General features: G+C 37.3%; 1 protein-coding gene across 1 annotated transcript in view; it reads left to right on the top strand.

The window, feature by feature from the left end:
* SLO2 (slowpoke 2) overlaps nucleotides 1–13,700 on the top strand; it is a 100,957-nt gene that overhangs the window by 77,349 nt on the left and 9,908 nt on the right. Inside the window, exons 8-14 of the mRNA XM_017905040.1 lie at nucleotides 7,100–7,283; nucleotides 9,765–9,929; nucleotides 10,195–10,415; nucleotides 10,592–10,789; nucleotides 10,915–11,141; nucleotides 11,414–11,932; nucleotides 13,444–13,605. Coding sequence (XP_017760529.1) covers nucleotides 7,100–7,283; nucleotides 9,765–9,929; nucleotides 10,195–10,415; nucleotides 10,592–10,789; nucleotides 10,915–11,141; nucleotides 11,414–11,932; nucleotides 13,444–13,605 — 1,676 coding nt within the window. The remainder of the gene's footprint in view (nucleotides 1–7,099; nucleotides 7,284–9,764; nucleotides 9,930–10,194; nucleotides 10,416–10,591; nucleotides 10,790–10,914; nucleotides 11,142–11,413; nucleotides 11,933–13,443; nucleotides 13,606–13,700) is intronic.

Below are 13,700 nucleotides of genomic sequence, written 5' to 3'. Positions count from 1 at the left end.
TAGAAGTTACAAGATATTCTTCAAAAATATTCTTTTCCTTCTTGCTACATTTTCGTTGATAATTACTGTTAAGCTGTGAATTTCATTTGCGGTATACAAACTTCGTATTCCTCAATTCAGTTGCAAAATTGCGAACTAGTATGCAATCTATTTTCCATCAAATCTGGTAATACTACTCCACACACTGGTTCGAAACCTAACCACGCACTATTCAACGAAATATTCCAGGAAACTTTAAAATTACCAATTAAAACCGAGTAATAACTACAATTTCGCGTGTTTATCAACCCCACGCATTTCCTTCTTCTCTTACTCGTCCAAGTCTAAAGGGTGTACCGTATTTTAACGTTCCATATGATCGTTTAAATTTATCCGTAGCAGGGCAATAAGGAAAATTTCCAAATTATGTTTCTTCGTAACAAGATCAATTTTATGAAAATAATTTCTGTTATTCGTAATATCATTAAATTACAATAATGAACACAGGATTGATTAAAAATACAAACCTATCAACTCGTCTCAATCTTCGCTTCAAATTACTTATTACATTACGTTGTTCAATTAATACAAATAAACTGGCAATATATATTCATCGTGTTATCGTAGATAAATCAAAACGCTGTACGTACAGCTGAAAGCACGACCACGTTCGAATTATTACTCCAATTCTTATGAAACTGCTACTCAAACGTGGCGTTACGACATTCCACGCAAATGTCATTCCAAGCAACCTGCTTTAAAAATTCACATCCTCGCGTTTCCTATAAATAACAGAAGCTTTCATTAACAAAGTAGCATCGTAACGACGCGATCGTTGTCCTCCGCAGTTATCCTTTCCTCGATAACACACGTCGACATTCGCATGGTCATTCGAGCTATGATCGAACAACCGTCTATCGTTCGATTCCCATCCTACATACGCCATATCCTGTGCAAGGATTACGATCATGTCGGGCGAAAGGATGAAACTTGGCTGATTGACCCAGATCGCAATGTGGGACAAATGTTAATAAGTAATCGTGGCGGCTCGTGCAGATGGATTGGTATCGCCATCGATCGTCCTGATTCATTATTCACGGTGTAATACTAGAACGGCGTACTTGTAAGCTCGCCCTTGCAGCCGCGACTCGGTCGGATGGCCCACCGTCTGCTGGCCGATCACGGAATTATTCGGAAGTCGTTCCTCGAGCAGGGAAATATCTTCTCCCCACAAGGGGAAATTCCGAAAGTTACAATTATCTTAATTTACATAACAACGTGTACGTAGCTCTCAGCTTGGAATGATTTTCCAAAGAATTTTCTTTGGAAAACGATACCAATTACCAGGTCTCACCACGTGGAGGTGGCTACGCATCGAGACCCGGACATGCGCCCTACTGGCGCAACCTACTGGTGCCTTCCGTATCAAAGATACCCTAATCTAACTTGGAGCGAAAGAAATTGAAGCGAAGCTACTGACACGTTATTAAATTTCGTGTCCTTCAGAAAGGTTTTCGGTTCGGTATACTAAAGTTTATACTCTACTGACGCGACACTAATATATTTCATTTCAACAGACTCTAATATTTCTAAGTTCCCACGAAATTGGGGAATCGTACATGTAAAACGCGAGCAAAGGAAAACTAAGTTACAATCGCGACGCGCCCGGACGAGCTCGCGATTATTCGAAAGACCGACTAGCCTACGCGATGTACTGCCGTGTACAAGTCAATTTCATGCCTCGGCACCCTCTCGATCGGGCCTAACTCATTCCAGCCACTGTCGATTGACTTACTCGCGAACGAAGATGATCGACGAACCAGCGAAACATCCAGGATCAACCCGAGGGTCCCTAGCGAGGCTTTGCAGCCGGTCACGCCGTTCCCCTGCCACATGGGGGAGAAACCAATTAAGGAATCATCCCATGGGGTCTGACCGTAGGTACGATATGCAATGTCCGACTGCAAGGCCCATACCCCAGTCGTGTGCACAGATTGGCACCCAGGACGACCAGGGCCGACAGACCCTCGTATTGATACCAGATGAGCCACCAGCCCACCGACTACCCCCGAACTCGATGCATGACGACATTGACAGTGGCCAGAATGAGTGTCGGAAACGAGTCGCGAGGATGACTTACGAAACATGCAATTGTCGAGTACACGAGAGTACGTCGCGAGACTAGTCGGTGCTTAAGAACGATCGCGATTATCGCGAGGACAATTATGTTCTGTTTGGTAAACGAGAGGGATAAGTGAGAAAAAATGTATATTTTCGCTCCAAGTTAGGCAGCTTACCTTTGTACGGAAAGCGCGCACATGAATCTTAATCTAGAGACCTATCTTATAACTACTTATAGCTACTTAGATCTAAACGCACGCATCCCTCGTCGTCCAACGATGTCTTCTGAATGAAATCCTGAAAACCTGAAAAGAAAATATATAAACCTGTAAGGAAACGGATTAGTAGGGGAAACAAAATAAAAGCGAAAAGAATAGAAACCGTAAAGGTTAACCAAATGGAAGGAACAATCCATCGATGAAACAGAAGCAACCCATCGATGAGACAGAAAAATCCCATCGATGAGACAGAAACAAACCATCGATGAAATAAAACCGAATTCAAGATAACAAACCAACGATGAAAGAATTCGGACATAAAAATAAGTAAATTCTGAAAGAAAAGGTTTATTTAGACGAGGGGTGGGGGGTGGTGTGTGAGTGGAGTGGACAATGGCTATCGGCTAGCCCGAGGGTCCAGTCAGTGACCACTATCCACCACCATGCACCTCCACCTCACCTCCAACCTCCTCTTCCAGCCTGGTCCAGACCCCGAAGTGTCCCGGTCGAGCTCCGAACCGGCAATGGACCGAGTACTCCCGCGGTGACCTTTTTATATGACCCCCGATCGGTTTCCGAAATCTCCCGAAAATTTCCGAATTTTTCCGATTTCCTTAATAATTCCTTTTTCTCTGTAATAGTCGATATTTTCTTAACTTTTTCTACTTTTATTGTAAATTTACGGTTCAGGTAATTTGTTATTAACAATATTCATTAGTTATTAACAATATCAATTAGTTATTAACAATAAATTCAATCATTTATGCAAAATTAATAATACCAATTACAGGATTTCTAAATTAAGGAATTCTTTCACATGCATCGATGTGTTAAATTATCCTGATTACTTTTTATATGTTAAAAAATCAGGTTCATTGAGGGACATCGATTGTATATAACGACGTAAATTCACGTTGTGCACAATTTGTTACTAACAAGGAATATAATAATTTATAAACTTTTTACGAATTATAACTGTATCCATCCTTTTAGTATTTAAACTTCAAAATTTACAAATTTTGTGAGATTATTCCATCACCTATTTCGTGTAAATGTCGTAAGAACAGTAGTCTTCTAATAATTCTTAATTATTTTTCTAGTAACTTTTGGTTCTCTATTCCGACAGTATGGGGTGTTTTGATGTTGATCTCTATTGTTTTTTAACAGAATAAAGGGAATGGAATTAATTCGAAGTGGAAAATAGGATCAGTAATATGGCATAGTAGCAAAACGCGGTTATACACTTGAACAATTAAATTTTGGCCAACTTTTTGGTGAAATTTCCCACTGTACGACGTAAGGCTCACCTACCTCGTCACGGTTCGTCTAGACTCGCTCGTTTCACGCTGAAATATTTTGGGAACACAAAATGTGGCGTAGCTTGAAATAAAAGGACCCTCGAATCTGGGAATCCACGTGGAAAATTCAAGTATCGTCGTCATAGTGACGGTTCGTGAACATGATATATGGTAAAATATTTTTGAGAGCGCCATCGTGGTTATTCGAAAAAATATCGATTAGCCTTTAGGTTGATTGATATCGTGTGTAAATTGGACAATAATTCCCAATGGTCAAACGGCGCTATTATCATTCATTTAATAATAAATATAGAAAAATAATAAGTATAATAATTCTACACTCTATTTCTGTCTCTTTCATACTCCTTGTCACTCGATTTCAATATGCATTCCCCCTCATTCGTTACTAACTATACAAAATTATAATATAGAATTATTACATTTATTATCTTCCTACATGTATTATTAAATTAACAACAGTAATGTCATTTTACAATTGTGCATTAATGTCAAATTTATCTACAGATATTTGATCGAGTTTGCATCGAATGCATCACTATTTGCATATTTATCTCGAAGGATAAATCGAGAGGAATAAATCAAATAAATAATAGTTGACCAGTATTTCGAAGAGGTCTGCTAGGAAAATTATGAAAAATTATTTTCCCATTCAATTGTGATCACTCGCAAGGAACTGATTTTTTGTAGCCACGAAATAAAAGTAGGTAAGAAATAATGGCTACTTGGTCGCGAGCAGTACCTCGTATAATTTTAAAGAATCCAATAACACGAGAGAGCCTAAAGATAGAAATCGATCAAATACTTTCCACTTTAATATTAAACAACGTCCATCCTGTTTCACTTCGACGTGTTCGATTGAAGCGAGGTATAAGCATTTTCGTTATGCCTACAACTTGTTACGAAGGCCTGGCTCAATTGTCGCGTTACATTTCGTGTGTGAAACAACGAGCTGATAAAGCTAATCCGGTAACAGCGTGACGAAATTATGCGTACAGCTCACGTACGGACGTATAAATAGCAGGTGCCTGTTAATGAGCGAAATTTATTATCATATGGTCCAGTTATTGCGTCGGACCAGGCGTTATCTATTTCACTGCCAGTGGGAAAATCGCTTGACGTTCGCCTTACGAATGGCTTGTCGCGCTTACAAGATGTATAGTCGCCGACACACTTCGTTAGAACGACTACTTGTGGAGTTTACAGGGAACAAGGTCTGCTGTAATCTGTATCCTCGGAGTTGAACTGAACGAGCAACCCTTCTGCACAATCAATATTGATAATGCAGCGGAGCTAGCGTGTCTGTGTTCTTGAACATGGATGGAATAAGTAAGACACGCTATAAATGTCTATTGTTGCTTTAGACCAAATTTCGCGCGAGGAAAATTCACTGGCCAATTTCTTCTCTTTGAAACGTAATCAGATTCTTTCCGAAATTCTGTTCTTCCCTCCACTATTCCTTAAATTTCTCTCGACTATGCGTTATTTTTTATGCGGTTTTATAACCGTAAGTGTTGTTAATTTTCATAGAAAAATGTTGATGTAACAAGTTTCTTGCGAGACATATTTCTCGTGAAATTCTACAGATTTTTCAGTAGAAATCACGCCCATAAATCAGGGAAACCGTTTCCAGATAAATTAAGAAGTAGGAAACTCGTTTTACCTTAATCCGCTGAGAGCCTTTTTTCTTAGACATATCATCGACCTACTAAATTCCTTTTTTAAAATTTTAATTCGTTATTATCCCGTATAAAATACAACGACAAAGCGTTTCACGCTTTCCACTTTGATTTATTCCTTGAAATTGTAATATAAATAATTCACAAGCCCATATCGTTCGTATATTTCGATATAAAATGTAAATTGGCTGACACGATCATAAAAATGGAAGAATTATAATATTAAACGAGATTAAAAATGATATCCAGCCGTAAAATAAGAATAATAATTGTCGTACATTATTAATAATTATTACTTCGTAAATTCATTCCATTCGAGTCTTTAAAGTCGGAATATCGCGATCGTTTGATAAAGAAGGAAAAGTAATGACCTTTAAATCTGTTCGACGCGCGATACAATATTGTTTTGACCTTTTCCGCATAAATTCAATATATATTCATTTTATCAATCGAATATGCTAGATATATCGACTTAACCTCGCTACAAATTTCACCTGTATCGTTCACGCAAAATTGAATCAACCAACAATTTTCCTCGATCAAAATCAAAATTGCAATAACGATAAATCGTCTAGATATGTGACCTGTCGATTCTGTTTTCATGGAACGCGGTAAAATTACGCATAGCACCCTGGGAGCGAATATTTACAGCGCCACACGTGTAGATTCGTCGAAACCTTTCGTTAGTTTACCGAACTCCGATAAATCGTATCGATGAAATGTCAAGTAGACGTCGATAACTCAAATCAATGATTCTTCGCCATCTACCGGACAGAAAAAGTATCCGTCGTATAGTACCCCGATCGACGCGCCAAGTGACCTGTGATATCGATACCGTGGGAATAACTACAACGGTAACAAGCGTGCAAACGATTTCGCCAAGCGATATGCTTTCGAAACAAGTCCGGTAGTGTTGAGAATAGTTTGAATATTTTTTGATAGATGTCGATGCAGTCGAACGCGAAACGAAAACCATCCAATTAAAAAAGCAATATGTTCTTTCTCACTCGCTATTCAACGTTCCTTTATTTTATTCTTTTTTTCTGTGCTAATCAAAATGTGCAATCGAAACAGGTACGTCTCACGCGATTTTTATTCCGTTTTGAATTCAGTGAATAGGTTAAGGTGAATATTGCTTTGATAACTACGTGTTAATATTCACGATATTCGCATAATTCTGATTTCCATAAAGCAGGTCTGATTACGAAAGTTATCGAAGGAAACGTTATACAATATCGTATTCTCATGATTTATAAATCGCGAGCTACTCTATACTGCTACTTTAAATCTCACACTTCGCGACGGTAATATTTACCGTAATACGATATACCGTGCAAGGACATTGAAACTGCCACCGATTCGTGTCTAAATAAAGGGAAAAGTCGTTATACGATCGTTTTGCTACGATAGTACAAAAATAGTTGCTTAAACTTTGCGAGGAAAGAGAAAAGTAATTCGCACAAATATAAACCCGATATAGATACGAGAACGAGGCCGCATGCATAATGGAACCGAGTCGTTTGAAAATGTTGTTTGTTAAGACTGATTACTCCGATCGAATGATCCTCGATATTTCAACGATCGTTCGATTCTTTGACGATGGAAAGATTCATCAACGGTGTCCCTTAAACTTCGAGGAACACCCGCAATTATACGATCAGTTCGAAACGACTGCGAATCGTATAGTTACCGACGAAGGGTTGCTCCAATTATTTGTTTTAATATCCGATAGATGGCACACTACGATCGCGTGATTCAAATTGCAGTTTTCAATTGGCTGTTTCAGCGTATGCGGAATTCAACACTTCCAAAGGGCGGGGCACAGGCATCTGAATCTGTTTCAAAGCACATATTACGTTGTGGTCACGTTTTCTACGGTTGGTTATGGGGACTTTGTACCTGATATTTGGCCCTCTCAGCTTTATATGGTCATCATGATCTGCGTTGCTCTCATTGTTCTACCTACTCAGGTGCGTATCATATTTTATTTTCTTTAACCTTTTATTAACGTGCAACTGAGGTGATAAAATAATTCAAAAAATTTGCATCTAGTTATAGAAGTATATGGTAAGTGAAGAAACTTGCAATGATGAGAGATTTGACCTATGGTTGATTTTTTCACGATACGGTGGTGAAATTATTGCACCGATCATTTTTACGATATTCAACATGATTTCCCGCCATACACAACTCTACAAGGATAGCAAGTATACGGCCATTACTTTCTGCTATTCGAATGATATTTATCACCCCAAAAGTTACTGATCGCATGAAACTTTATTTCCGATTTAACGACGGATGTTACGACATCAAATGGCGCATGCGTGCTTCGACGATCGTAAAACTGCTATCGATTTTGCCTTGATCGCTGTTCGACGAAAATCTAAAGATAGATAATAATTCGAGACCTTCATATATAAGAAATTTAATGATCAGGAAATTGCTGAAACAATCTGAAGATATCGATTCTGAAATGTATCTATTATATAGTTATTATATAATATCATATACATTCTATACTGTAAAACTTGTCAAGGGTGAAGTTATACATTCGGAATTTGATAGAAAAGTTATCGTATAATATAGAAGGTAAGAGTTAACTTCAATAGTTGGCAGACTTTGTTTAATTAAAATCTATCATTACCAGTGAAACAATCTTGCATTGCGAAAATAAACCTTTAAACCAAGCAATCTGTTACTGCATGTGGTGGTATATGACGACGCAACGAAACTAACTTCGGCCAACACATCCGGAAGAGTACTTTCAGTTGTCTCCGGGGAGAAGATAGCAAATAGTAAAACCCGCCATAGACCACGTGTACAGAATTGTGTAACACGAAATTCCATAATACCAGCATTATGACAACTGACATGAAACGTGTAACAATCGTGGTCCTTTTATCTCCACGTCTGTGAGATACCTTTATTTGACGCTTACTAAAGAGATTTGAGTAGTAATAATGAAATAGCATATCTCTCATAATTTTTCATTACATGAAAAATCTTGAGTCATCTTTATTTGTCTATTACATTACAGTGACAGAGTTTAAGCGTGTGCATTTCTTTCGGAAAACAAAATTTAATGCCAGAAAAAATAGTAACCAAAAGTAAATCAAGAGAGAAAGTTGGTACAATCTAATTGTAATATCCATAGCAGTTAGATTAGATTAGGTGAAAGAAATATTCTAATTAAAAAACAACTCTATCGGCGCTATTAGGTTACTAACTTTGGTCATCCTATCTGTCCAAGTATTAATAGTTCATGTGGTTTTCCTAATGTTCAAGTACTTATTGACTCCTTGCCAACTAGTCGTATAATATAGTTAAAGCTCGCTCTGATTGATCATTACTGAAAATACCTAATAACCATAATCCTTGCCATGAACGGCGATATCTATAACGACTTCAGGTGGGCGAAAGTTCAGCAACAGCGCGAGATTTCCTTGGGGTTCTGACTCCTCCTTTATCGTCAGACTTTTGGAACTAATTTCTAATTTACCCTTCGGAAATTCTCATTGTCTAACGCATCTACAGGCCGTCGAGGACGCGAGACGTGAGTTTCTAAAATCTCTAGATTACAAACTCCAACTACTCTCGTATAGGTTTTACAATTTAAATAAATAAATTCTGACAATGCGCTATATACTCAGATCTCAAACATACTTGGACGTAGACGTCATTAACAATCTTAATCATTAGACGGGATGATACCTTTTATTATTCTACCTCTATAACTCTGGATACAACTTTAAATGAAATTCACATCTCCTCATCATCGTAAATGGCTTTGTTACCGCAATTAATCCACGGACATAAAATGAAATATTACTGCGTGCACAGCTCATTGTCAGCTCTGTTATCAAGCTTTCATAAAATCTACATACGTTATAATCTAAGTCATGCTCAAGTGGTGTCGGCAACGAGGCTTGATTAAATCCCTTAGCTGTGGAATCTAACCTGAATACGGTATCCTACTTGTTGACCGAGATCATTGACTAATGACAGTGGGTGATATCAAAGGGCAGCTGTCGATCGGCGGCACAGATTGCTATGACAGCGATAACTATGCGCTTCATCTGTCAGACCTGTCAATGGCACGTGATACTCATATTCTCATAAAAGGAATCCTTGAGACACACGTATACAGTAAATTGAAATTTGTCAAATCTTATCAATTAGTGTCTTCCAATTTTCTGAACTTGGTACTTTTATTTTGAATCGACATTTTTTTAATGAATTGTAGTATAGGTAACTAGTCTTTAAATTAAAAAATATATTTCAAGAATAGAAATATTATATTCTTTAATAAAAATTGTCAGATTCGATTATTATAGGAAGTAATTTTTTATTTTCGTCTTCTACTCGAAGAAATGAAATACGTGATTATTCTACGAAAAATAAGGGACTAATAAATAGCCGATATGAAGTGACACCATTTATTCCTCTAACAGTTCGAGCAGTTGGCTTTCACGTGGATGGAAAGACAAAAGCTAGGTGGCTCGTATTCCTCGCACAGAGCGCAAAGCGAGAAACACGTGGTGGTATGCAGTACAACGCTGCAAGCCGACACCATCATGGATTTTCTAAATGAATTTTACGCCCATCCCCTTCTACAGGTGAGAAATTCGATCGTGCAATTACTCTTTGCCAATTCGATTTCCTTCTCGATTTCCTTCTCGATTTTCCTCTGTCTACCGTTATCGCACCTTTTCAAACTCGCAAAGTTGACTTTAATAATTCATCAATCTTATTTTAATACTTTATTACGCTCGTAAAGGGAATCGAAGTCAAGAGTTCGACGCGAAGTTTAGAATCTTTTGTATTTGAATCATTTGCATTGAAAGTAAATGACAATAATTTGACGAATTCAAATACGTTTAGGACTACTACGTTGTACTATTGTCGCCAATGGAGCTGGACACCACGATGAGAATGATTCTACAGGTGCCCATTTGGGCGCAAAGGGTAATCTATATTCAAGGATCCTGTTTGAAAGATAGCGATCTCACCAGAGCAAGAATGAACGAGGCAGAGGCCTGCTTCGTTCTTGCTGCAAGGAATTATGCTGATAAAACCGCTGCTGATGAACACACGATACTTAGGTCAGTTTAACTAAAAATTGCGATGAACAATAGCAAGAAAAGATGATCGAAAAAGCATTTGATTTATAATATTTACGTACACAAAAGAATACGTAGTAAAAGAATCTGAGAAAGTATAATAATTTCGTTAATTGACATTCAAGTTTTGCATTCTATATCGTAATGGTCGGCAACAGGTCGTGGGCAGTGAAGGATTTTGCACCAAACGTTCCTCAGTACGTTCAAATCTTCCGTCCGGAGAACAAACTTCACGTGAAGTTTGCAGAGCACGTGGTGTGTGAGGATGAATTCAAATACGCCCTTTTGGCGAATAACTGTACGTGCCCAGGTGCTTCAACCTTAGTTACTCTTCTGCTGCACACTTCCAGAGGACAGTAAGTAGAAAATTTGATTTTTCCTCCGAGTAGACACGAGAGAGATTAACCCAGAATTCTTATGTAAAATGATCATTGGATAAGTTCCAATAGTAAAAAATGTTTGGTTTGTTCTTGTTCTTTAGAGAGGGACAGCAATCGCAGGAAGAGTGGCATAGGCTGTACGGTAAATGTTCCGGAAATGAGATTTATCACATTATCCTCGGGGATTCTCGGTTTTTCGGCGAGTACGAGGGCAAATCCTTCACGTACGCGTCCTTCCACAGTCATCGTAAATACGGAGTGGCGTTAGTTGCAGTCAGACCAGCGGAACTTCCGGAATTTTACGAAGACACTATCCTCTTAAATCCTGGTAAAATGCAATATGAAATAATCTAATTTATATATATTAATAGTCTAATCTTTTTTAGCTACTCTTGCTCGAAATGAAATTAAAATTTAAACTTATAACAGCATTGAAATGAAACATGTTAATTATAAAACAACTACTATCTATTTAACATCAACACTCCAAATCAGCATATCGATTCTTCAGAAACCCTTGTAAACCCAAACTTACAATAAATTGAATTCTTCAAGAACTCAAGATCTACTCGATAATGAACAACTCGATTTTGCCACAAGGTCCGCGTCACATAATGAAGAAAACGGACACCTGCTACTATATGAGCATCACAAAAGAGGAGAATTCTGCGTTCGTGGTGGCGAACAACCAGACCGGAAGTGGCACAGAAGGAATGCAAGTAGTCGTGGAAACGAAAACTGATGGGACCGGAAACGTGAACAGTAGCTCGAGCAGCAACACAACCACCAACAACACTACCACCACGATGAACTCGGGCACAGGGGCAGGCACCACGACGACGACCACCACAATCTCGACCAGCTGCACGATCGCCGGTGGTGATGGGAACGGTACTGCAAACAAGCCTGGTGCTAACGAGCACCATCGTAATTCCAACAGTTGTAACAATGCGCTGAACGAAACAGCTTGCTGCAGGCAGGAGACGACCTGCACGGGGCCCCGTGGACAGAGCGTACACGGTACTCAGACACACAGGGCCCCACAGGTTATTTTGCAGGTCCTCCCTAGCACGCCCACACCACTCGAACACCACAACATACTCGCATCCGATGTCCACCGTGAGTGTCGCATGCGCTTGCCTTTACTTTCTTTTCTTTATTCTTACTCTTCTTGGTATTAATTCGTTTTTATACTCTCTTCTCTTTTCTATGACTCGCGATGTGTATATTTGTAGTTTCATTATATTCGTTTCTCTTTATCAATGGACAGCTTAATTTACGCAAAGAAATTTGAAAATTTTGAGATGACATTTTGAGATTACATCAAAGATTTGTTAGAGATAGACTTTTGTTAAATGTACATCATAGTGAGTATTTATTACTCACGGAGATAAATTGAGCCAATTGTTTGTATTCGAATAATTAAAACAGTTGGGGCAATTTTTATAGTTTATTTACGGTCTTATTAATAAATGTTTATGTATCATAATAGTAAATTAATAGAACAAACGATGTATGATAATGTAAGATTAAAGGAGATTTTATACGCACTAAACTAATAGTAATTTAGATACAAATGTTTTGAATTTGTATTGTGTAATGCTTTAATCATAGGATTCAATTGATACTGATCATTAATTACCATTTCTATCAGTGTCATCGATTTGCAGCTTTGCATGCAGTAAATTGAAATGCATATGTACAAAAGTGGAGATGATAACTTTAGGACTTTAAATATTAAATTATAGTTTTCTACACAGTATTTATAGTCTGTGCTCTATGAGAAAAGTATTTTTATTTTCAAATTCATTCTGCTTTCACTGATAGATCCATCAAATTATAGTATAAGTAAAAACAACGAATCGTACAACATTTGAGCTTGAAAGCATGGCTTTATAAATTAATGCAAGCAACGCCTCCTTTATAGCGATCATATTATAGATGTATGTTGCTGCTGAAGTATGTGCATGTCTAGAATGCGAATTTATTGTATAAGGATATTTTCTATCGATATCATTTGACTCTAATTAACAAGACTGTGACACATTTTGCATAACCCATTTATTCGAAACTACGGTGGATATCAAAATTAGAAATCAAATATTTAATAAAATATATATGGTCGATAGATAGACAGATGATTTTATTAATTTTTTTTTATTTAAATAGTACACACTAGTTTTGACCACTGATAAATGATTAAGACAACTATACACACTACAAAATGGCGTTGAAATTTACAACGGGGAAGGACCTCAGCATACAATGATCTTCAATCAAAATAAAAAAGCTGCAATATACGTTATAATTAGTAGATATATTTGAAAAACATCACTTTGTTTACATCACTTTGAAAATTAAACAAAAAAGAAATACAGTTATTTAAATGATCTAAAAAATAAAATGTAAATAGAATTTGTAAAATACTGAACTTATATTCATCATGTAGTCTAGAAAATTTCTTCTTTTGTACACAAATTAATATTTCTTACAAAATGTTTTAGAGAATGAAATATTTTTACACCTCTCTTTTTATCATAATGAATTATATTTTTATTTCTTATAAACTTTTTAATATTTCGAAAAAACCTGCCTAAATAATTTTTAGTAACAGATCTCTAATTTTATAGCAACCTATTTAGATCCAGGGGGGTTTGGAGATTCGCGGCAGTGTTTGAAGGATGGAGGATCTACGCCGCAAACACCAATAACTGGAAATCACTTGGACGTACCACGATCCATAGATCCGAATCCGAACCTGCTCAGTCCCGAAATCCTTACACAAAGAAGAGGTAAATTAATAAATAAATTAAGCCTTTTTCTATATTTAATTAAGCAGTAAAGACAAGTTCGGTACTATACAAGTAGTCTAAGTCAACCATTACAG

The sequence above is a fragment of the Eufriesea mexicana genome, unplaced genomic scaffold, assembly GCF_001483705.2.
Source record: "Eufriesea mexicana isolate 0111107269 unplaced genomic scaffold, ASM148370v2 scaffold3661, whole genome shotgun sequence".
Lineage (NCBI taxonomy): Eukaryota > Metazoa > Arthropoda > Insecta > Hymenoptera > Apidae > Eufriesea > Eufriesea mexicana.
This window is presented reverse-complemented; position numbering and strand designations above follow the sequence as displayed.